General features: G+C 43.8%; 1 protein-coding gene across 6 annotated transcripts in view; it reads right to left on the bottom strand.

The window, feature by feature from the left end:
* The window catches only part of LOC139368243 (Rho GTPase activating protein 23b), a 74098-nt gene that overhangs the window by 34990 nt on the left and 12303 nt on the right, over nucleotides 1-26805 (bottom strand). For 4 of the 6 annotated variants that reach the window (XM_071106945.1, XM_071106940.1, XM_071106941.1 and 1 more), the window contains exon 1: nucleotides 14976-15151. The exons of 1 other annotated variant lie outside the window; for it this stretch is intronic. In XM_071106945.1, coding sequence (XP_070963046.1) covers nucleotides 14976-15029 — 54 coding nt within the window. In that variant the 5' untranslated portion in view covers nucleotides 15030-15151. Of the gene's footprint in view, nucleotides 1-14975; nucleotides 15168-26805 lie in introns of those variants that run through there. One more of the 6 variants, XM_071106943.1, reaches the window with a different exon arrangement.

Here is a 26805-nt window from a genome sequence, read left to right as displayed (position 1 = left end):
GACAGCGGAGCTTTCCTTCCAGCACCATGGAGTGAATCCTTACCACTGCTACACCTGGCTATCAGCGGAGCCTAGTCTGGCAGCGAAACAGTTCATTCAGCCTCACTTACTGCCTTTTTTAAAAACATAGCTGATATGGCTGACTCGCTTAAATAAATATGGTTTCTACTGACTCCTTGTGGATTTGTGTCACTCGATAAGAACTGCATTCTCCTTCAATAATAACGAACGCCAACATGAGTTGTGACTTTTGAACCATACACAAACACTACTACATTCATGTTCAGTAAATTAATGTTTGTTCTTATATCATTAACACTTAGCTCTAAGTATAAGCAAGTGCAAGCAAACTAGCTGCGACGAGGTAGCCCTATTCGTTCAGCACTTTCAAAACGGACACCGACAGAAATTCAGATAGATGTTAGTTCAGATAAGGCCTCGACATCTTGCTGAGTTTAACTTTACTGTTCTTTAAGTCACCACAGAGAGAGAGAGAGAGAGAGAGAGAGAGAGACGCAGTTAGCCTACCATTTTAAGTATTTTATTAGGCCTATGTGGTCTAAAAATAAATTAAAATACAATCACGAGCATCCACTTTTAAAGACATTATGCAAACGAAACAACCCTCGCAATATCAACTGGAATTACATGGGTCTATTACTAAACTTTTTGTTGAAAATAAATATGATGGTTACAGACCCAACAACATTATATAGTTTCCCCTCCTTGTGGAGAAAATAACATGAGCTAATTATAATACACAATGTAAGGGGAACAATTAAATAATTCCAACATTGCCTAAAATGATGAATGAGATAGACTTATATAAGCAATATAACAACTGAGATGTACAAACTATGGCATAGGGGAACGATGAGCGGATAAGACGCTAGCCGAAATGTCGATTAAGACATTAATAAGCGAGCTAAGACAGACGTAGTCGATATACCTATTTGTTCAGCACTTCTGAAATGAACAGCGACAGAATTCAGAACATGGGCCGCTCTTACCTTATTTGCCCTGCACGCCAAATCAGAACCATTAGATAAATAACGAGGGCATATAAACTGACAATGAAATCTTTTACAATATCCGATGATGACATTTCTCTAAAACAGGCTATAGGCTATATGTGCACCACCAAGTCAGAACAGTAGGCAAAGTTCTGGGGGGGAGAGGGACCAAATTCTTAGCGTGAGACACATGGGATACTATCTGCCTACTACACAACATACACTTAGTATTACTTTCTTAGCTACAGTATACATATCTCCGTGGCATATTGCTTAATTTATGCAGCAGCATACAATACCTATTTTTGGACTCACAGTTGTTGTGCTGTGCTCACTTGAACAGGAAGGTGGTGCGGAGGTTCTTCTTGTGGGCAAACTTTGTCATCAAAGTCTGACATTCTCTGGATGAATTCATGCTGGATTGACAGCATGGGCAACGTATTCAACCTTTTCTGGCCCATGGTGTTGAATGTTCATCCTTTTAAGTTTAGAAAAGAGATCCTTTCAGGCAGATGTTTTAAATCCTTAAACCCAGACTTGGACCACACATCCTCTCCACCGAATAGCAGGCACGGGGAAGCAAAATAGTTATTGCTTTGCGACGCTCGCAGTTAGGCACCGATTCCTTCCAAACCACTCTTTGTTGAATTTGCGATTTCCGACTTGTTGTGTAATGTTTATGTCCATTGGTCGATGAGCACCGAGACGTTTTATCTATAATTTCTCTTCAGCTTTATTAACTCAATACATACATTTTTGTATTGTTTGCAAACTGATATGTCTATTTTATATCTTTTTTTTGCTAAACAGGTGGGCTCAGCAATAAAAAAATTCTGTCACGCCTGCTCCAGCTCTCCCTCTCGAGCGCCAGACTGCCTATCATTACGCACACCTGTCCCCTTCGTTACACGCACCAGCGCCTCTTTGGACCTCTTTGGACCCACCTGAACTCTATCATTATTTGATTGCCTTCCCTTTATCTGTCTGTTCCTCACATTATTCCCTGTGTCAGCATTGATGTCGTTACTTTGTCCCGTCGCTGGTCCTGTCCTTTTTTATGTCCCTAGTTTATTAAATGTTCTCCCTGTATCTGCTTCCTGTTTCCAGCGTCGGTCCTTACAGAATGCTGACACCAAAATTGGAAGCATCAGGGAGGCCTGTTATTTTGTTGGTGACGTCGGGTCCGGGTGCCATCGTCGATGGAACCGGGGGTGACTCGGCGAGCTCGTCGGGCTTCCATGCCCTAGCTGGCTCGAGAGGTGTTTCTTGCCCCGGTGGACTCGGCAGGCACCCACCCAACGTCATGCTTTGGCTGGCCATCGGGCTCCCACGCCTCAGCCGGTTCATCAGGCTCCCACGTCTCAGCATGATCATCAGGCTTTCACGCCTCAACCGGCTCGTCAGGCTCCCACGCCTCAGCCTGTTCGCCAGGATCCCACGCCTCGGCAGGTCCGTCAGGCTCGCCCAGCTGGGACGCCGGTGGCGCCCCTAGATGGGGGGGTACTGTCACGCCTGCTCCCGCTCTCCCTCTCTGGAGCTCAAGGGCGCCAGACTGCCTATCATTACGCACACCTGTCCCCTTCGTTACACGCACCAGCGCCTCATTGGACCCACCTGAACTCTATCATTATTTGATTGCCTTCCCTTTATCTGGCTGTACCTCACGTTATTCCCTGTGTCAGCATTGATGTCGTTACTTTGTCGCGTCCAGGCGCTGTTCCTGACCTGTTTTATGTCCGTAGATTATTACATGTTCTCCCTGTACCTGCTTCCTGTTTCCAGCGTCGATCCTTACGGTTTCACAGTTCTACTGTGCCTTATGTTTTATGTAGTCTATTCATCTATTCCTTTCTGAACACACAGTAACTGGCGCCTATGCCTTGAAAATCTGGCACGCGTGTGCTATATTCTCTTGAAAACAGGCTGCCATTTGAGCACCCATGACCGTACCACTGATTCCTTCAAACATAGGTAGAAATCCCCTGCTCGTCTGCCGCCTCTGTGTCCAGCACCACACAACTACCCAAACTATTACTACCCAGAGTGGCGAATGGGTTAACTACAGCACTCTCTTGTGAGAGGAAGACTGGGGTGATTGACTGTGTCTGAACTGGACAGAGGCGGCTATGTAACGGAGTTCAGTTCCACTCTTATTAATTTTGAATGTGACAGATAGAAATTAATGGAACGTATCAATTCTACATGACTGCGAGTGATGCACAGACATGAGTGATGTCTGTTCTACAACCACTTTCTAGCTGAACATTCTGTAACATTTCAGCACTCTTGAATGAGCCCGATCATGAACCCTAGAAACAGATTGATCCCCAGTATCCCCACGCTGGCCATACCTGTACGTGTTCAACAGTTTCCAGCCAAACTGTCATCATGGCCGGAACTAACAAAGCACAGTGTTAATGGCAAATCAGGACCTTTCATCACGGGCCCAAACAAAGACACCCTATTGTAGCCAAACTAGCTGTTCTGAGATCAGCATGTCAAGCAGGTTCACAGTGGACACCATGTCTCCAGCATGGGCCATGATTCACCACAGACCCCCCCCTTTACAAAGCCCACAGCAGTGGCCTGACCAACTGACCAAGGCATCTGTACCAGCCATTGTTCTCCATAGACACTGGGCCTTGTGTGGTGGCCAGCGGGGAAAACGCACTTGGTTTGGGGATACATAGCATTGCATTTCAAAGGACTTACAGCAGGAAGGAAACAACAGGGAAGAGCACCATCTTAAAATCAGGGTTGTGATCATTAGGCACCAACCGGAAGGCAGCAGACTCAAACAGGGAAATCAAATCATGTTGGTCACATGCGCAGAATACAAAGGGTGTAGACGAACCCTTCCCAACGATGCAGAGTAAGAAATATATTTTAAAAAACACGAGGAATAAAATAAACAAGAATGGAGCAATATATAGGGAGTCCCAGTATCAGATCAATATGCAGGGGTATGAGGTATTTTAGGTAGATACAGTATGTACATGAAGGCAGGGTAAAGTGACTAGTCATCAGGATAAATAAAACAGCGTAGGAGCAGCATATGCTGAGTGTAAAAGTGTGTGTGTGTGTGTGCGTGTGTAATTTGTGTTTGTGTCGGTATGTGTGTGTGTGTGTTTATGTGTGTTTGTGTTGTCAGTATGCGTACGCAGTGTATGTGAATGTGTTGGGGGTTTTGTGTGAGAGTATCAGTGTGTATATACACTACAGTCAGCTCCAGTATTGGGACGGTGACTTTTGGAGCTCACTGTAGTGTGTATACTGTATATAGTCTTGTGAGTGTGCATAGAGTCAGTGCAAGATACGGTCAATGCAGATAGTCCGGGTAAACATGAATTAACTATTTAGCAGTCTTATGGCTATTTAGCAGTCTTATGGCTTGGGTGTAGAGTCTGTTGGTCCGAGACCCGATGCTACCGTTTGCCGGACGGTAGCAGAGTGAACAGTCTATGGCTTGGGTGGCTGGAGTCTTTGGCAATTTTTCGGGCCTTCCTCTGACACCGCCTGATATAGACATCCTGGATGGCAGGGAACTCGGACCCAGAGATGTACTGGGCTATCCGCACCACCCTCTGTAGCACTTTGCGGTCGAGGGTGGTGCATTTGCCATACCAAGTGGTAATGCAGCCAGTCAGGATGCTCTCGATGGTGCAGCTGCAGAACTTTTTGATGATTCGAGGGCCCATGACTTTAGCCTCCTGGGGGGGGAAGAGGCACTGTCGTACCCTCTTCATGACTGTGCGGGTCTGTGTGGGCCATGTTAAGTTCTTAGTTCTTATGTGGACATCGATGTGGATGTGGATGGGGGCATGCCCTCCCCTCTTTCTCCTGTAGTCCACGATCAGCTCCTTGGGAGGGACAACTTGAACTTTTGAAACAGTTTCTGTTGCGTGCCCTAATAAACACGACCCAGGCATGTACATGCATGTTCTTGCATGGTATCGTAGGTTCTTTGTGGATTATAGGGACAGCACAGCTTCAAAGTGAACCTATGATGACGGTAGTTAACAACCGTATGGACAAGTTTGAAATTCCAAGCAGGACAACGCCTCAGTGCGCAATGTGTAAAAATAATTGCCATTATCCCTTTGGATAGGAATATTCACATTGGCGTTATGACAAGCCTTGCGGGGGCAGAAAGTCTATTGTTTTGAATTTAGTTAGAATGCTGTTACTTTGTGGCGCACTGATATGGCAGGCTTGAAGCCGGACGGAGTGTTGCTTGAACCGTTCAAAATAAGCATGTCTATTTTAAGATGGCCTTCTCTGCCACAGTGTCAGAAGTGATGATATATAGCCAATCAGGGTTTGGATAAGAGCCATTTGATTGGATACAATTTGAGAGATTCTGATATGCAGTTACAAAAGTCAATGGCTGCAAACTCTGCTTTGAAGACAACACTTATCCGAATGCAGCTTAGGATGACTGGTGCTTTGCCTATTTCATAGTTTCCTGTGCTAAGATTTTTTTAAAGATGTGGGCCAAACCTTTCTTCGATTAAAGTCTGTGTTGGTCTGCTGTGTTAAAGCCTAGGCATTAGCTCGACAAGCTAACACAAATCTTCAGATTTCATGCAAAGCTACTCGAGTGTGGTTCACTGACTGAACACCCTCCATTGCACATGTTCTCTGTTGTGTTGACAGCAAGGTATGAAGAGAATGGAGGAATGGGGGGACGGAAGGAGGGATGACGCTGGTTTCCCTGGAGAGGCAAAGGGGGTGTCAGGTGAGGATTCACAGTGGCTGGGGGGGAGGGGGGGGGGGTAATGGGGGTCATGCCAAGGCACGCAATCCCTAATGCTCAGGGCAGCAGCTGGGCATCCAGATGGGGCAGACACCACAGAGAGCATTCTGGATTAAAGGGGGGAGGCACATCCACCCCCCTACCCCCCACCCTATGCACTACTCACTCGTTGGGAGCAGGGGGCTTTGTTGACTGCACCTGATGCCCGTGCCCACCGCTGCCCCTCCCTTTTATCTTTGTCTCTTTCATGTTTTTCACTCTGCCGTTATTATCGCTTTATATCGAGCTCCCACGCTCGCTAGCACTTTCTCTGGAAGTTTCTCGTGCTTTGTTTTTCCTATTTTTTATTGGGTCTTTCTTTTCTCTCTTCATTCCATTGCTACACAGTAATCGCCATCCCGCTTTCATTGACACATTCCTGTGCAGCCCACCTGCTGGAGGAATAATGAGCCAGTGTTTGTTCTAACACACACACACACACACACATAGATATGTGCAAGCACACACTCACACGAAAGGACACACACACACGTACACACACACGCAAGTGTACGTACATTCAGTCGCACTTAAGCATAGACACAGACACACACTCCTTTCCCAGTCCCTCTGGGTGGAAACCCCAGCTCTTACCTCAGGCCTGGGATAGCCATTAAGCCATTTATTAGGTACAGAGCACCAGCTCTATGCCCAACCTTTCAACTTTGCCCCATACACGCACGCGCACACACATCGCATCGACCCACCTCGTTCCCTTCCATCTCTCCCTGCCCCTGTCCTGTTCCCAGCTCAACAGAGGCTCATTGTCATGTCTGCATTTCAGAGCAAGACTCGGCCTGTCCCAGGGTGCCTCCCACCCCCTTTCTATACAGTAAAGCCCCATTCCATTTCTCCCTCTCGGCAAAAACAACACACAACAATAATCACTCCCATTTGGGGTCAACGCAATTGCTCCCTGTCACTCATTATGGTTCCCCCTCCACCAACACTTCCACTCCACCGGACATACACAATCCCGACCAAAAGTATGTGGACACCTGCTCGTCGAACAACTCATTCCAAAATCATGGGCATTAATATGGAGTTGGTCCACAGACTCTTCTGGGAAGGCTTTCCACTAAATATTGGAACATTGCTGCAGGAACTTGCTTCCATTCAGCCACAAGAGCATTAGTGAGGTCGGCCACTGATGTTCGGCCTGGCTCGCAGTCGGCGTTCCAATTCATCCCAAAGGTGTTCGAAGGAGTTGAGGTCAGGGCCTGCACGGCCAGTCAAGTTCTTCCACATCGATCTCAACAAAACATTTCTGTATGGACCTCGCTTTCTGCACAGGGGAATTGTCATGCTAAAACAGGAAAGGGCCTTCCTAAAACTGTTGCCACAAAGTTGGAAGCACAGAATCGTCTAGAATGTCATTGTATGCTGTAGCGTTAAGATTTCCCTTCACTGTTACTAAGGGGCCTAGCCCGAACAATGAAAACAGCCCCAGACCATTATTACTCATCCACCAAACTTTACAGTCTGTGCATTTGGGCAGGTAGCGTTCTCCTGGCATCCGCCAAACCCAGATTTGTCCGTCAGTCTGCCAGATGGTGAAGGTGGCATCCTATGATGGTGCCACGTTGAAAGTCACTGAGCGCTTCAGTAAGGCCATCCTACTGCCAATGTTTGTCTATTGAGAGTGCATGGCTGTCCACGAATTTGAAGGCACACTTTTGTATATACATATACTTTTGTATATACAGTGATTTCGGAAAGTATTCAGACCCCTTGACTTTTTCCACATTATGTTACGTTACAGCCTTATTCTAAAATTTATTTTTTAAATTATCATTCTCATCAATATACATACAATACTCCATATTGGCAAAGCAAAAGCTGTTTTTTAGAAATGCTTGCTAATTTATTAAAAATCAAAAACTGAAATATCACATTTATATAAGTATTCAGACCCTTTACACAGTACTTTGTTGAAGCACCTTTGGCAGCTATTACATCCTCGAGTCTTATTGGGTATTACGCTACAAGCTTGGCACACCTGTGTTTGGGGAGTTTCTCCGATTCTTCTCTGTAGATCTTCTCAAGCTCTGTCAGGTTGGATGGGGAGCGTCGTTGAACAGCTATTTTCAGGTCTCTCCAGAGATGTGTGATCATCCTGTCTGGGTTGGCGCCCCCCCTCTGGGTTGTGCCGTGGCAGAGATCTTTGTGGGCTATACTCGGCCTTGTCTCAGGATGGTAAGTTGGTGGTTGAAGATATCCCTCTAGTGGTGTGGGGGCTGTGCTTTGGCAAAGTGGGTGGGGTTATATCCTTCGTGTTTGGCCCTGTCCGGGGGTGTCTTCGGATGGGGCCACAGTGTCTCCTGACCCCCTTCTGTCTCAGCCTCCAGTATTTATGCTGCAGTAGTTTATGTGTCGGGGGGCTAGGGTCAGTTTGTTATATCTGGAGTACTTCTCCTGTCCTATTCGGTGTCCTGTGTGAAAATAAGTGTTATCTCTCTAATTCTCTCTTTCTTTCTCTCTCTCGGAGGACCTGAGCCCTAGGACCATGCCTCAGGACTACCTGACATGATGACTTCTTGCTGTCCCCAGTCCACCTGGCCGTGCTGCTGCTCAAGTTTCAACTGTTCTGCCTTATTATTATTGGACCATGCTGGTCATTTATGAACATTTGAACATCTTGGCCATGTTCTGTTATAATCTCCACCCGGCACAGCCAGAAGAGGACTGGCCATCCCACTAGGTTACCTCTCTAGGTTTCTTCCTAGGTTTTGGCCTTTCTAGGGAGTTTTTCCTAGCCACCGTGCTTCTACACCTGCATTGCTTGCTGTTTGGGGTTTTAGGCTGGGTTTCTGTACAGCACTTTGAGATATCAGCTGATGTACGAAGGGCTATATAAATCAATTTGATTTGATCCGGTTCAAGTCTGGACTCAGGCTGGGCCACTGAAGGACATTCAGAGAATTGTCCCAAAGCCACTCCTGCGTTCTCTTGGCTGTGTGTTTGGGTTCATTGTCCTGTTGGAAGGTGAACCTTCGTCCCAGTCTGAGGTCCTGAGTGGTCTGGAGCAAGTTTTCATCAACAGTCTCTCTCTACTCTCTACTCTCTCTGCTCCATTCATCTTTCCCTCAATCCTGACAAGTCTCCCAGTCTCTGCCTCTGAAAAACATCCCCACAGCATGATGCTGCCACCACCATGCTTCACCGTAGGGATGGTGCCAAGTTTCCTCTAGAGTCTCTTGGTTGTCCTTCTGGAAGATTCTCCCATCTCCACAGAGGAACTCTGGAGCTCTGTCAGAGTGACCATCGCGTTCTTGGTCACCTCCCTGACCAAGGCCCTTCTCCCCCATTGCTCAGTTTGGCCGGACTGCCAGCTCTAGGAAGAGTCTCCGTGGTTCCAAACTTCTTCAATTTAAGAATGGTGGAGGCCAGTGTTCTTGGGGACCTTCAATGCCCCAGATCTGTGCCTCGACACAATCCTGACTCAGAGCTCTGCGGACAATGGTTGTTTGCTGTAAAACATGTGTTTTTGCTTTGTCATTATGGGGTATTGTGTGTAGATTGATGAGGAAAACATTTTAGAATAAGGCTGTAACATAACAATATGTGGAAAATGTCAAGGAGTCTGAATACTTTCCGAATGCACTGTATAGTGTACATACCAACAGTTTGATAGGGGGAGATGGTGGTGAGATGAAGCAGCATTAGATAGAGGGAGAAGGTGGTGAGCAGCTTGAAATGTGTTACCCTAGAACTGGGTGGTAATGGCAGTATGATCCATATGTTTCTGCTGAAAACAGCTTGTCTTGTTATAGTTGTCTTGTCAAACTATGCAAAGATGCTGATGTTGAGGGTAGAAACAGTCATGTATTTACCCACTGCAAATTGGTGAACTTTGAGTGTTACCCTGAGCTTGTCCAAATGACACAGAACCACATGTACTTTAATCCCAAACAAATACCCCTCCCTTCCAGCCTGACCGGCTTCACGGAGAAAGCAAGGGCATTTCCCATGTGTCTGACCAGGACCTGGCTTATCTACTTTACCACAGGAACCTGTATTGGCAGGCATACCACTCTGTCACTCACTGTAACACAAAGGTAAACATTACAACTGGAGTGCAAATGGCCATTCAGGATCGTGTTTATTAGGGTACACTGTAGCAAAAAGGTTTAAAACATTATAGAACAGAAAACGAATGAGTGCTTCTTATTTATTGGTATTATTTATTTTTTTGTATTTTTGTATTTTTATCTTATCTCATCGCTGCAACCCCCCAAAGGGCTAGCGAGGCGAAAGTCGAGTCATGCGTCCTCCGAAACATGACCCGCCAAACCACGCTTCTTAACACCCGCCCGCTTAACCCGGATGCCAACTGCACCAATGTGTCAGAGGAAACACTGTTCAACTGAAGACCTAGGTCAGCCTGCAGGTGCCCGGCCCCCGACGAGGAGTCGCTAGATAGCGATGAGCAAAGTAAATCCCCCCCGGCCAAACCCGGACGACACTGGGCCAATTGTGCGCCACCCTACTGCGATGCAGTGCCTTAGACCGCTGCACCACTCGTAAGCCCCATATGAGTGCTTCTTATTGTACAAGTTCATATAGTATTAGCCCGTTTCATTCATTTTGGTACCGTGTTGCGAGTGAACACGACCCAGATCATTATCAAACCAGATGTCGGCTTAAGGTTCTGTTGCTATGGGAAACACTAGTGAATCTTCTGAAAAGGGTGCATAGAGCCTTCTAACATAGGTCATTGCAATCAATCAACCAATCAATCAATAGAACTAGGCCTGACTACATTAGCACTCACTGGCACAGTCACATATCATGAGACACGATCCAAGTCTGTTTGGTTTGTCCATTAGCCGTACATTGTAGAATAATAGTGGAGACATCAAAACTACGAAATAACACATGGAATCAAGTAGTAACCAAAAAAGTGTTAAACAAATCAAAATACATTTTATATGTTAGATTCTTCAAAGTAGACACACTAATGGCAGCTTTGCACAATCTTTGCATTCTCTCAACCAGCTTCACGTGGAATGCTTTTCCAACAGTCTTGATGGAGTTTCCACATATGCTGAGTACTTGTTAGCTGCTTTTCCTTCACTCTGCAGTCCAACTCATCTCAAACCATCTCAAAACGGGTTGGGGTCAGGTGATTGTGGAGGCCAGGACATCTGATGCAGCACTCCATCACTCTCCTTCTTGGTCAAATAGCCCTTACACAGCCTGGAGGTGTGTTGGGTCATTGTCCTGTTGAAAAACAAATTATAGTCCCACTAAGCGCAAACCAGATGGGATGGTGTATCGCATCAGAATGCTGTGGTAGCCATGCTGGTTAAGTGTGCCATGGATTCTTAGTGAATCACCGACAGTGTCACCAGCAAAGCACTCCAACACCATCACACTTCCTCCTCCATGCTGCATGGTGGGAACCACACATGCGGAGATCATCTGTTTACCTACTCTGCGTCTCACAATGACACGGTTTTTGGAACCAAAAATCTCCAATTTGGACTCATCAGACCAAACGACAGATTTCCACCGGTCTAATGTCCATTGCTTGTGTTTCTTGGCCCAACAAGTCTCTTCTTATTATTGGTGTCCTTTTAGTAGTGGTTTCTTTGCAGCAATTTGACCATGAAGGCCTGATTCACGAAGTCTCCTCTGAACAGTTGATGTTGAGATGTGTCTGTTACTTGAACTCTGTGAAACATTTATTTGGGCTTCAGTTTCTGAGGCTGGTAACTCTAACGAACTTATTCTCTGCAGCAGAGGTAACTCTGGGTCTTCCTTTCCTGTGGCGGTCCTCATGAGAGCCAGTTTCATCATTGCGCTTGATGGTTTCAAAGACTGCAATTGAAGAAACCTTCATGTCTTAAAGTAATGATGGACTGTCGTTTCTCTTTGCTTATTGGAGCTGTTCTTGACAAAATATGCACTTGGTATGCACTTGGTCTCTTACCAAATAGGGCTATCTTCTGTATACCAACCCTACCTTGTCACAAGACAACTGATTGGCTCAACGCATTAAGGAAAGAAATTCCACAAATGAACTTTTAACAAGGCACACCTGTTAATTGAAATGCATTCCAGGTGACTACCTCATGAAGCTGGTTGAGAGAATGCCAAGAGTGTGCAATGCTGTCATCAAGGCAAAGGGTGGCTACTTTGAAGAATCTCAAATATAAAATACAGTTGAAGTCAGAAGTTTACATACACCTTAGCCAAATACATTTAAACTCAGTTTTTCACAATTCCTGACATTTAATCCCAGTTCAAATTCCCTGTTTTAGGTCAGTTAGGATCACCATTTTATTTTAAGAATGTGAAATGTCAGAATAGTTGAGAGAATGATTTCTTTCAGCTTTTATTTCTTTCATCGCATTCCCAGTGGGTCAGAAGTTTACATACACTCAATTATTATTTGGTAGCATTTCCTTTAAATTGTTGAACTTGGGTCAAACGTTTCAGGTAGCCTTCCACAAACTTCCCACAATAAGTTGGGTGAATTTTGTCCCATTCCTCCTGACAAAGCTGGTGTAATGGAGTCAGGTTTGTAGCCCTCCTTGCTCGCACATGCTTTTTCAGTTCTGCCCGCAATTCTTCTATGAGAGTGAGGTCTGGGCTTTGTGATGGCCTCTCTAATACCTTGACTTTGTTGTACCTGCTTCCTCCAGCATCTTCACAAGGTTGTGAAGAAGGTCCTTTGCTGTTGTTCTGGGATTGATTTGCACTTTTCACACCAAAGTACGTTAATCTCTAGGAGACAGAACACGCCTCCTTCCTGAGAGGTATAACGGCTGCGTGGTCCTATGGTATTTATATTTGCGCACTATTGTTTGTACAGATGAAGGTGGTACCTTCAGGCGTTTGGAAACTGCTCCCAAGGATGAACCAGACATGTGGAGGTCTACATTTTTTTGGCTGATTTATTTTGATTTTCCCATGATGTCAAGCAAAAAGGCACTGAGTTTGAAGGTAGGCCTTGAAATACACCCACAGGTACACCTCCAATTGACTCAAATGATGTCAATTAGCCTATCAGAAGCTTCTAAAGTGATGACATCTTTTTCTGGAATTTTCCAAGCTGTTTAAAGGCACAGTTAACTTAGTGTATGTAAACTTCTGACCCACATGGAATTGTGATACAGTGAATTATAAATTAAATAATCTGTCTGTAACAATTGTTTGAAACATGACTTGTGTCATGCACAAAGTAGATGTCCTAACCGACTTGCCAAAACTATAGTTTGTTAACAAGAAATTTGTGGAGTGGTTGAAAAACGAGTTTTAATGACTCCAATCTAAGTGTATGTAAACTTCCGACTCCAACTTTATATTTTGATTTGTTTAACACTTTTTTTGTTACTAAATTATTTCATATGTGGTATTTCATCATGTTGATGTCTTCACTATTATTCTACAATGTGGAAAATAGTAAAAATAAAGAAAAACCCTTGAATGAGTAGGTGTGTCCAAACTTTTGCCTGGTACTGTATATAGCATATCCATATGATGCAACACATTTTTCATTTGTTAGGTTGTTGTATAGCCCAAAGTAGAGTCTATATGCCTTGGAGAAATGCTACTGTTTACCCATGTGACTACACCAGGCCGAAGCAACCACGGCGGCACAAACTAATTGCCCTTTTACTTTAGAGCTTTCAGCAAATGCTTGAAGTCTTGATACTGGACATTTAAGGCAAGAGGAATCTGCTTGACTGAGCACACATAATCCGACGGGGGAATTTGGAAGAAAGTTAGATAACGGAAGACATTTGGAAGTTTGAGAAGTTGAATCAATGAACTTCCGGAAACAAAGTTGTCACATGTTGGTGCTTGAAATTTGGAACGGTAAACACAACACATGTAGCCTAAACTGAAGGTCAAACAAGCTATAAGTCAATGTGAACTACAAGTAAAACTATAAATAGTTGAATTTGACTTCATTTACTGTTATCTGAATAACCTCCTTTGCAGGGCAACTGGTTAAACGTGGCCATCAGTTTGCCCGACAACATGTATGGCAACTTGGAAGACAATGAGTCGTTTGGCAGTCTATATGTCTCTCCAGCAGTTAAAGCATGGGATAGCCCAGATTCCTGAAACAACGTAGCCCAAATGAACAACATATTTTCCCAACCCTCTACATTGTAACAGTGAGGAAAGTGTAACAGCTACAATGTGCCTTCTGTCTACGGGGCTGCACCTGTGGGCTGACATATGGAAATTGATGCATTCTATCCCAATTTCATATTGTCTCACTCCCACATCCACCCACCCGTACTTATATTCTGATGGGGGTGCTTATAAGGCTCAAACATGTCCAGTAGTGCATTCATGGACCATGGTGGAAAATCAGGTTGAGGTTTTCTTACAGTAGTTTATAACAGAATAATAAAGCATGTATTGTAGTGAAAAGCTCTTGGGGACGCCATTACAGTAATGAAAAAGCTTTTAGGTAGTAGCATGAAATCAAGTTGACAACACCACTTGAATTATTTACAAACGCATTCGCCGTTTTGTCATATAACTTAAGAGTGCATGCCTAAAATAATGTGGCCCCTATTTTTTTTTATTCGAACAAGCGGACGTTGCACATCTTTTATTTACTAATATATGTGAACATTGTGTTAATATCAAATAGTCGCACAACATCATATGTGATAATAGTTTGACAAGTCCAGTGTATAGACTATTGTGTGGTGCAGAAGATTGCAAAACAACATTACTGACAGTACAAGCTAAAGGCAGGCAGCAAGCCTTTGCATTACGTTTTGAGACTGATAGAAAGTGTAGCCTATACAACAAAACGGTGTAGTGCGCTGAGTGTAGCCTACATTACATTGGTACACAATGAGTCGTCGTGCCCCCCCCCCCCCCCCCCCCCCCCGCGGAGAAGCTTACAATAAGAGCACAAACGTTTGCTCCCTGGAAAAATATGTAGCCTGCCAGATATTTAGGTCCCGTGTGGCTCAGTTGGTAGAGCATGGCGGTTCTCACAGGAGACCAGTCCGAAAAAGTAGGAAAAATGTATGCTACTGTAAATCGCTCTGGATAAAGCGCGGCTGCTAAATGACAACAACAAGATGTACCAAGAGAAAGACGACCTACTTTTTTTTCCAATCAAATAATAGTTACAGTAAGTCAATCGCAATTGAAAGAAGTAATTTCTCAACGGCAAGTGCACTTACTTCGTTTCCAGAGCGAGGTGGAATTCCAACCAGGCAAAAGGTAACTCCATTCATTGGGCAGCTCGGAGCGTTTCTGCCTCAAAAGTTGTCACGGTGTTGTTGTAAACAAAAACAAATACTTGTAAACTATTTTACTGTCGACATTATGCCGACTCTATCACACAGGTAGGCTTTGCTCTCCCTCCCCGTAGTGTGGATAGGTAGAAATGTCCCCTCCCTCGGGTTTTGATTCTTTCGACGTCAATCTCCCATTTCGGTGTTACCGCGTTTCCACATACGCGCGAGCGACGCGCAAACTCGAACGCAACCAAGGTCCCGCCCCGCCCCTCGTGGTTATGGGCGTGGCCGAAACAGCAGCCAATGCGTTTTAGTAACGAATGGGCTGTACGGCTAAAATGAACGCGTTGGCGCGCTGGAGGTAGCGATCTCTACAATCAAGGGAGTGACAATTAGTTGTCATGGTGCGGCAGCTGCAGTGATCTCTCCTTCTCCGAATATTGGATTAGAAAAAGTGGATTTTCGATTCGTGTGGCTATTAGCGATGATTGTATGAGATTATTCCTCGGGTTCCTGAGTGGCGCAGCGGTATAAGGCACTGCATCTCTAGTACTAGACGCATCATTACAGACACCGCGATTTGATTCCAGGCTGTGTCACAACTGTCCGTAATTGGGAGTCCCATAGGGCGGCGCACAATTGGCCCAACGTCGTCCGGGTTTGACCGGTGTAGGCCATCATTGTAAATAAGAATTTGTTCTTAACTGACTTACTTTTTTTATGCAATTAGAGCAAAAAGTACAAAGAGCAAATAGTTACATTTGTAACAGTGCTCATGTTCTCATCTCTCCCCATACCATGCACATATAACAGAAACCCTAACAAAAATAGTTCAAGAAATGGCAATAACAATAAGAGTAATTTATGGTGGAAAAGAACAATAGTTAGTGCGCTTGTCAGTGGCAGGAATTTTAGTTGTGGTGCTGGTGTGTGTGTTTTTTTGCACTAGTCAGAAATATCTTGTTATTGTCATAGAAATGTCTGTGCCACTGTTTGGTATCTACAATGTGTTGCATTGTCTGTGTTAACGTTTTATGTTCTGCCTGTCTAAACTGCGATTTGCATCTTGTTTGTCTGCCATATAGACCTATTTAATCCAGGCTGAATCACATCCGGCCGTGATTGGGAGTCCCATAGTTCGGCGCACAATTGGCACAGCGTCGTCCGGGGTAGGCCGTCTTTGTAAATAAGAATTTGTTCTTAATTGACTATAGCTATAGCTATAGCTCTCTCTGTGTGTCTATAGAGCGCTGTGCTAGGCATCTGTGGGAGAATCATCACGCCAGGAGCAAGAGTGTGTGTGCTGCACGTGGTCGCTGGAGCGAGACACACTCCAATGCTGATGTTAGCCGACATTCCCCTCAGGCCAGAGAATGGAGCATGCGTGGAGACAGTTGTCGTCATCGCACCCCCCCCCCCCCCCCCCCCCACACACACACACACATACACACACATACACACACACTGTGAGTCATTATGTAATAGCGTTGCATGAAAACATAAAGGAGACAGAGGAAAGAAGAGGAGAATAATAGAGTATGTAATCTACATGTTCACTCTGATGCACGAGCACACGCACACACATATATGTCCCTAGAGTGACCACTAAAGCCTAGTATCCACTTGTTTTTGACCTAAGCCAAGCTATCGCGAGCATCCTGATGAAAATGCAGTCCAGTCCTTTTAGGGATTTTAGGATCTGCTTCTCATTTTATCTCATCCTATGAATACTATAACCCAGATTTAACATCAGACTGCCCTTCTATCAACTGGTTATGGCTTGTCCCAAATGGCATCCTATCCACTATATGGCCCGGGGTCAAAATAAGTGCACTATGTAGGGCAGGGGTGCTCAACTCTTACCCTACGAGGTCCAGAGCCTGCTAGTTTTTTCGTTCTACATGATAATTAATTGCACCCACCTGGCGTCGTAGGTCAAAATTTGTCCCCGATTAGAGGGCAACAATGAAAAAACACAGTGGAACTGGCTTCGAGGTCCAGAGTTGAGTTTGAAGGATATATGGAATAGCGTGCCATTTGGGACACAACGTACATCACAATGTGAATTGGAACAGTCATATTTCATGTTTAGTAGACGGTAGAATCGCTTAACGGGGTTACGTAACTGTTGCCCTACCTTCCTGGGCTACGTGTAGTATGTCATGGATGGAGAGGAGATGGGGGTTATTGTGCTCCTGCCTGTCTGGAAGCTCTTATCATAGGAAGCCAGGTTGTCTGCCCCATGTAGAACACTGAGAAAGGCTTTAATTAATAATAATTGATTATAGCTCTTTTCTACCGAGGAACTCAAAGCACTTTACATAGTAAGGGGAAAACTCACCTCCTCCACCACCAATGTGCAGCTTCCACCTGGGTGATGCACAGCAAACATTTTTGTGCCAGAACATTCACCACACATCAGCTGATATATGCCAATTAGGAATAAGAGGGATGATGGAATGTGGAATTTAGGCATGACACCAGGGTTAACACCTCTACTCTTACAATAAGTGCCATGGGATTTTAATTAATCACAGAGAGTCAGGACACCCGTTTAAAGTCCCATCTGAAAGACGGTGGTATGCTGCTGGCTTACCTCTGAAGCTAAGCAGGGTCGGCTGCTTTAGTGCTGAGGATTTAGAACATAGGCTACCACAGTGCACAACCTTTCCCTGAAGAATTCAAAAGTTAGTGTAGGCTATATTATTGTCCCCCCCCAAACAAATCCCAAACCCGTCTCTGTCTCTCTGAATGGGTCATCTTTTTTTCAGTTCAAATTTAGTCAAGAGGAAAAGAGTGCATTCCTTGGCCCCCATTGTCCCCCAGAGACCTCTGAATGATATGTCATCCTCCCATGAAAATATACAGGTTTGGTTTGGACCGACAGATCACTTTCACTCACAGATAAGTCCACAGGGCCAGTGCATGTGTAAGAGCCAGTGTAGCAGACGTGTATCCAGTCCAGATAAAATAGGCACAGATAATGCAAATCAACATGCCTGTATCATTTTCCCCTCTGATTCCTTTCTTGTCTCAAATCTATCCTCTTAATATGCAGCCGATATTGTATCGAGATATGCTCCCCATGTACAAAAATAGTGGTTTTATGCTAGATTTGCAAGATGGGTTAAGTCTTTTTATATGTAGTGCTATATTAAACCAAGAGAGGGCAGGAGTATACAGACACACAACCACACACCACCAATTTCTCAATGACCAGTGGGAAAATAACTATCTCTACCTACCACAATGAGCACACACATAGGTCAAGGATGATCTATCCAAGCAAAAAAATAAGCACCTATTAGCTAAACAAACAACAAGCAATGTCTCTTAAAATGCTATAACTAGCATCTGCATTTTTATAATATAAAAGATAATGATTTTTTTCTGTTTCTTCATCTGAAAATGTCATACGATTAACCAGGTTCCCATTCAACCATTTGATGCGGATTAGTTACCTGACACAAGAGAGAAGTCACGACCGGGCTGATGGAAACAGGAAATGCAGGTACGATTTTATAAATGTCGAGAGACAGTTTGTTTGTTAGACATGATGGGATATTTTTGTGTTGGTAAAATTAATTATATGAGAAATGGCAGTGCACAAATCTTTATATAATAACCATCATAATGAAGTCCATTTGGGCGTCACACCATGTTGCATGGTCCTCCCACTACGATTTGGGAAAGCCTGCAGTTAATTAGGTTACACATTGAAAAAGCAGGGGCTCAACTTTGGTTTAAGAAATGAGGGGGACATTATTATAATATTTTTTTGTTGTCAGATAAACACTCCAAACAGCCTACCCGACCGCTCGGAGGCATCCACATGCTCCTAAAGCACACCGTTGCATCGTTCATATCACATTCCAATGATAAAACTGTGTGTGTGTGGGGGGGGGGTGGAAGTTGCGCCCCTGGAAATAAGCAATGATGAACTTCACAGGGTTGTGAAAGTGCACGGTTATGAGTTTAATGCTCCTTTCCAATCAATATTGAGGGCTTTATTCCGGTGAAATGATGATCAATGCTTGGCTGCTGTTTGACAAATAAAATAATCTCGCTCTTATCCATAATAATCTCATCATGTAGGTAGCCTAACCGTACCGTATTTGCGAGCTGTTGGCTAGAGTGCACATACTAAGACCAGAGTGGGCACATTTGCTATGTAACGCAACACTTTGTGTGACAAAACCATCAGTAGAGTTGAAATGGAATGGAAGTCCATTTAAATTGTATTTTTTATTTGGTACATGGGAATTTAACCTCAAAAGTTATTTTTATGTGCACTACGTCATCACACACTGCCTTTTATCCTCAATAAATCAGTAAAACAGAAACATCTTTGGTGGGAAAATGCGCATATTGTTTCTTGCAGATTTTAGAATATTCGCATTAAAAACCTTCGCCATTTGAATGGGAACCTGTAACTATTTTGGGTTTTTCTTTTTATATCACATTTGTGTTATATTTATTATGCATCGCCCTGTTTCCAATTGTTGTGTGCTGCTTCAGAAACCTTTGTTTCGATTAAGTAAATAATCTAGATGAATTACTGGGTGGCTTCCATCAGTGGCCTATAGATTAGGGTCACTGACTATAAACCCTCAAACAAAGGGGTACATCAGGGGTGGAAGTAACGAATTACAAATACTCTCGTTACTTGAATTTAGTCGTTTTTCTGATTAATTGTTGGGTGAATTCAGAATAAGTGGGACGCTTTTTGCATTTCCCCCTTCTGTAACCTCTTCTGACATCTATCCAACATATTAGCCCAGCACATAATACATTTCTGAAATCCTCAAGATGTTTTACAATCCATAATAGAAGTGATTAAAAAAATAATCATACTAAAATTAAAGATACCTTAATAGAAAATGACTCAAGTAAAAGTCACCCAGTAAAATACTACTTGAGTAAAAATCTAAAAGTATTAGGTTTTAAATATACTTAAAGATGCACTATGCAGAAATCGCTCCGCCATTTCCTGGTTGCTAAAATTCTAAAAGTTTGCCTAATTTCAGTTTATGTGACAAAACAAGCAAGTATAGTGTAGAGAATCATTGTACCATCTAAACAGCTGTGAGATACAGTATATTTTCCGAAAACCAAAAATACTGTATTTACAGCTGTTGGAAGCTGCAGTACAAAACCAAAAGTAAAAGAAGCAAAAACGAAACGTAAGAACGGGAAGCATAGAAAAAGCCACATAGAATATCTAACTCTTCTTAGACTTGCTTTCAATGAGAATGGCAGCTCTATAACACATATTTCTATGTGAATTTGGTCGGGGTCTCCCAAAAAGTTACATATGGCAGACATCCCATTTTTAAAGACGGTTATTTCCATTGTTAGAGTGGCCACTAGGTTGGGCTACTAGGTTGGACCACTAGGTTGGGCCACTAAAGTATCTGGTCAATATAATGGATAATCTGTGATATTACTCAAATGTAAACTTGCTTACTTACTACATCTCGACCACTACATCCGGAGGTAGCGCCGGACAGTTGCCACCCCTTGAAGCATGGTAGTATGAACAGAATTGTCTCATTGCGCCAACACACCTGTATAAATGGTATAGGCAGAGCAATGCTATTTCTTTAAATGTATAGACATTTTCCCTCATATTTGAGACATGTTTTATTGAGTTTTTACCCGAAATTGCAGTAACAGTCTGTTACATTTTGAAATTGTCATAGTAGCTGTCGGCTGCACTGAGCCACATAAAACTATGGAAGCTCATCCCCCGCCACCAAAAACATGTCAAATGTAGATCATACAATCATTTTTTTTTTATTTGTAACATTGTGTTGCCATTTCAGAGGTGGCACCACAGGTCCCAGAGTGGTGGTGGGGAAATTGTTTTCCTGGGGCCCCTGATACGGTGTAAAACAAAAGATTTTATATAGACTATGATGCAACAAGGTCATTTTTCTAATCAGGTTTTACGTTTTATTTTTCAAAACAGGGTTGCATCATGTAGGCCTTTGCATCTGCAATGAAAAAGATACTCCTACAGTATGGCATCACTATTGTGGTGATTGAATAATTCTAGTCAATAATATTGAAATTAAAAGGTCTAGGCAGCACCTAGCCACACCTGAAGTATGGCTAGGCTGAGAACAACACATTCTGAGAACCTTGTGTTTCTTAGGACAGCCACGCTCTCACTTAGCTCTATGCTTATTTTGCATGCAACCTTCCCAAAACATTCTGGGAATGGTGCAGGATGGTTGCTTGGCTTTGGAACATTCTCAGCTCCTTTAAGGAATAAAATAACGCTGTTTCCTTGGCATTTCATTACTTTAACAGACCGTTTCCTAAAAGTTGAATAAATGGTTCCATTTATGTACGTTCCTCCAACTGGTTTGACATTGGGAATGTTTTCAAAAAGTTCAGAGAACATTGAGAAACAACTTTCTCCAGTGGGAATTTCAATACTTTAACGTAACGTTTCCAACAGGTTTCAAAGACAGAGGACGAGACAGAGCAACGGGAGGCAGCATTCATCTGATGAAGACGATTTCTCCTCATCACTGATGCCCAGAAGGTCACAAGGCACAGGGTGGCTGGATGGGTACCTTGCCTGTGTGTCAGACAAGATGGACTTGCTTCATTCCTTTCCATACATAAATAAGCGGTCCCTCAAACTGAACATAGGCCTGCCTGCCGCCCGTGAACGTCTTTTTTTTAGCTTTGTTGGACTGTTCTTCACTGCAAGGCGAGCCAGTATAGGCTTGATTCACTTTGGAAATCAGCGCCGGCTGAAACTGAACAGCAAGTTCAGAGAGAAGTGAAAGCATTAGAACAAAACTTGTTTGTTTTTGCGCAAGGAACACTACATAACCTAATGTACTCTAATGCAACATATGTAGACCCTTTCTCTATTTCAGGGGGGTTTGCTCAATACATTTTTATTTCCAGGATGTTCTGTTGTTGCCTCCAGAGCTCATTTGACATCAAATCCTTTAGGTATGTTCACTGTGTAATTCATCAGTACATTTTAGGAGATTTCAATGTTGGATTTATTTTTCAAATATGAGTCATATTGACAAATCCTTCCTGTTTTGTATACAGACTTGCCTTGTACTCAAACAATAAATGAAATGAGTTCATACTGTACATTAATTTCCTCTGCTCCTTTTTTACATTTACTGCATGGAAAAGATCTGGTGTAAAAGCATTCCGGTAATCTTAGAGAAATTAGCCATAAGGTCAATGTTTTTGTTTTTTTTAAGTAATGAAATTACTTTTACTCTGAGTACTTTTCAAATGAGCTACTTTTTACTTTTACTTGAGTTGTTTTTGAGACCAGTAGTTTTACTGCTACTTGAGTAGAATTTCATTTAAAGTAACAGTCCCTCTACTTGAGTAGGATATTTCAGTACTTTTTCCACCCCTGCAAAGCATTCATTTTGACATCACACCTCCCTCCAAATATGTGTATCCAGGAAACACTGGCAGAGAGGTATTATCATTATCCGTAACACCCATCTGCCCTACAAAACAAAGTAAGCTTACAGATTTAGTCTATATTCCGCTGTGCTAGAAAGTGATGAGGTAAAAATGAAGGGGATAGAAGCCAAAGCCAGGGAGGGGGGGGGGACTCCCCTGGGACAGGATGGGTGTGTGTGTGTGTCTGTGTGCCATAGACACTAATCTGGCCTTGTCCTGATGGGTTTCACCCCCGCCCCATGAGGTACCAACACCACCCTCCCCCACACATCCCTCCAATCATCATGTACCCTGTGATCTTTTGAACACCCCTTTCCCCGATCAGATCAGATTACCCAACCCTACATTACATTTTTACCCATAAGGAGGTTTACAAAATATCTGACCCTGGATCTGTGGTTAGGGGAGACTTCAACAAGCCTGTCCTTCCCTCAACCCCCAAAACACATTTCTTTCCTCCACAAGCAACCATCACACCACCACAATCGTCATAATGCAATGAGATTATATTATATGTAACATTACACATTCAATCACAAACAGCACGACCAAAAATGACAGACCACAGGCATATATAGTATTTACATGGCTCTGAGACAGATGAAAGAGCAATTAAAAAGAAAAAACGAAAGAAAGAAGGACAAAAAAAAGACAGCTGAAAACATTAAGTTCGGGCACAAACATCTGGCCTGGGAGGATAGACAGGGGGGTGTCCATCTGTCTATTTACAGGCTAGAGAGATTTCCCTAAATGTCTAATCCACCTAATCCTTTCATCATGGGTATGGAGAGAGCATGTAGGGACAAGGTCTGTCCACATGGGGACGCCAAACGAACCCTAGCTGGCTGCCAGTGAGTGGATGAGTTTGGTAAAGTGATGAGTTTTCTATTGTGATTTGTTTGCTACTAAACTCAGAAAGAAAAGAAACGTCCTCTCACTGTCAACTTAACATGTGTAATTATTTGTATGAACATAACAAGATTCAACAACTGAGACATGAACTGAACAAGTTCCACAGACATGTGACTAACAGAAATTGAATAATGTGTCCCTGAACAAAGGGCGGGGGGCAGGGGTCAAAAGCAACAGTCAGTATCTGGTGTGGCCTCCAGCTGCATTAAGTACTGAAATGCATCTCCTCCTTATGCACTGCACCAGATATGCTTGTTCTTGCTGTGAGATGTTACCCCAGTCTTCCACCAAGGCACCTGCATGTTCCCAGACATTTCTGGGGGGAATGGTCCTAGCCCTCACCCTCCGATCCAACAGGTCCCAGACGTGATCAATGGGATTGAGATCCGGGCTCTTCGCTGGCCATGGCAGAACACTGACATTCCTGTCTTGCAGGAAATCAAGCACAGAACGAGCAGTATGGCTGGTGGCATTGTCATGCTGGAGGGTCATGTCAGGGTGAGCCTGCAGGAAGGGTACCACATGAGGGAGGAGGATGTTGTCCCTGTAACACACAGCGTTGAGATTGCCTGCAATGACAACAAGCTCAGTCCAATGATGCTGTGACACACCGTCCCAGACCATGACGGACCCTCCACCTCCAAATTGATCCCGCTCCAGAGTACAGGCCTCGGTGTAACGCACATTCCTTCGACGATAAACGCGAATCCGACCATCACCCCTGGTGAGACAAAACTGCGACTCGTCAGTGAAGAGCACTTTTTGCCAGTCCTGTCTGGTCCAGGTTTGGCCCATAGGCGACGTTGTTGCCGGTCATGTCTGGTGAGGACCTGCCTTACAACAGGCCTACAAGCCCTCAGTCCAGCCTCTCTCAGCCTATTGCGGACAGTCTGAGCACTGATGGAGGGATTGTTCGTTCCTGGTGTAACTCGGGCAGTTGTTGTTGCCATCCTGTACCTGTCCCGCAGGTGTGATGTTCGGATGTACCGATCCTGTGCAGGTGTTGTTACACGTGGTCTGCCACTGCGACAATGATCAGCTGTCCGTCCCGTCTCCCTGTAGCGCTGTTTTAGGCATCTCACAGTACGGACATTGTAATTTATTGCCCTGGCCACATCTGCAGTCCTCATGCCTCCTTGCAGGAAGCCGCAGATGAGCAGATGAGCAGGGACCTGGGCATCTTTCTTTTGGTGTTTTTCAGAGTCAGTGGAAAGACCTCTTTAGTAGTGTTCTAAGTTTTCATAACTGTGACCTTAATTGCCTACTGTCTGTAAGCTGTAAGTGTCTTAACGACAGGTGCATGCATGTTCATTAATTGTTTATGGTTCATTGATCAAGCATGGGAAACAGTGATTAAACCCATTACAATGAAGTTATTTGGATTTTTACAAATGATCTTTGATAGACAGGGTCCTGAAAACGGGACGTTTCTTTTTTTGCTGAGTTTACATGTGTGTACACAAGCACACATGCATGCTTGTGGGCACACACGCACACACACAGATGAGCACTTCATCTAATTTACACCTCGGTTTAGCACACACACTAATCAAAAGTGACCCATTGAATAAACATAGCAAACACTTTGTGCAAACCAAGGGAAATGAACAACTCCGTGTATACCATTTAGGCATCGTTTTACAAAAATGTCCACAGACTATCCACACTAACCCTATGCCAATCCACAATTCTCTACCCCCTCAGACACAACTTACGCTGCTGCTAAAATGACTATTGATTCGATTTATTACTCCATTACGATGCTGTCCATTGATTATTGATTGCCATTACCATTAGTATTTATATCGATTTATCCTGCAACTGGTCACTTTTTCTCCTGTTTACACGTATATATTAGCTTTAGTATATTGCCATAACTATTTATATACAGTGCCTTCGGAAAGTATTCAGACCCCTTGACTTTTTTCACATTTTCTTACATTACAGACTAATTCTAAAATGGATTAAAAAAAAATAGCTAAATGATTACACATAATATACGGAAATACCTTATTTACATAAGTATTCAGCCCCTTTACTATGAGACTCGAAATTGAGCTCAGGTGCATCCTGTTTTTATTGATCATCCTTGAGATGTTTCTACAACTAGATTGGAGTCCACCTGTGGTAAATTCAATTGATTGGACATGATTTGGGAAGGCACACACCTGTTCATTTAAAGTCCCACAGTTGACAGTGAGTGTCAGAGCAAAAACCAAGTAATGAGGACTAAATAATTATTCGTAGGGCTCCGAGACAGGATTGTGTTGAGGCACAGATCTAGGGAAGGCTACCAAAACATTTCTGCAGCATTGAAGGTCCCCAAGAACACAGTGGCCTCCATCATTCTTAAATGGAAGATGTTTGGAACCACCAAGACTCTTCCTAGAGCTGGCCGCCCAGCCAAACTGAGCAATCGGGGGACAAGGGCCTTGGTCAGGCAGGTGACCAAGAACCTGATGGTCACACTGACAGAGCTCTAGAGTTCCTCTGTGGAGATGGGAAAACCTTCCAGAAGGACAACCATCTCTGCAGCACTCCACCAATCAGGCCTTTATGGTAGAGTGACCAGACGGAAGCCACTCTTCAGTAATAGACACATGACAGCCCGCTTGGAGTTTGCTAAAATGCACCTAAAGACTCTCGACCATGAGAAACAAGATTCTCTGGTCTGATGAAACCAAGATTGAACACTTTGGCCTAAATGCCAAGAGTCCTATCTGGAGGAAATCTGGCACCATCCCTACGGTTAAGCGTGGTGGCAGCATCGTGCTGTGGGGATGTTTATCAGCGGCAGGAACTGGGAGACTAGTCAGGATCGAGGCAAAGATGAACGGAGCAAAGTAGAGAGAGATCCTTAATAAGAACCTGCTCCAGAGCACTCATGACCTCAGACTGGGGCGAAGGGTCACCTTCTAACAGGACATTGACCTAAAGCACACATCGAAGACAATGCAGGAGTGGCTTTGGGACAAGTCTGTGAATGTCCTTGAGTGGCCCGGCCAGAGCCCGGACAAGAACCTGTTCTAACATCTCTGGAGAGTCCTGAAAATAGCTTTGCAGCAACGCTCCCCATCCAACCTGACAGAACTTGAGAGGATCTGCAGAGAAGAACGGGAGAAACTCCGCAAATACAGGTGTGCCAAGCTTGTAGCGTCATACCCAAGAATAATCAATGCTGTAATCGCTGCCAAAGGTGCTTCACCAAGTACTGAATAAAGGTTCTGAATAATTATGTAAACGTGCTATTTAATTTTAAAATGTTGAATAAATTAGAAAAAAAATCAAAAAACCTGTTTTTTCTTTGTCATTATGGGATATTTTGTGTAGATTGATGAGGGGGGAAAAAATATTGAATCCATTTTAGAATAAGGCTGTAACTTAACAAAATGTGGAAAAAGTC

The sequence above is a fragment of the Oncorhynchus clarkii genome, chromosome 16, assembly GCF_045791955.1.
Source record: "Oncorhynchus clarkii lewisi isolate Uvic-CL-2024 chromosome 16, UVic_Ocla_1.0, whole genome shotgun sequence".
Lineage (NCBI taxonomy): Eukaryota > Metazoa > Chordata > Actinopteri > Salmoniformes > Salmonidae > Oncorhynchus > Oncorhynchus clarkii.
This window is presented reverse-complemented; position numbering and strand designations above follow the sequence as displayed.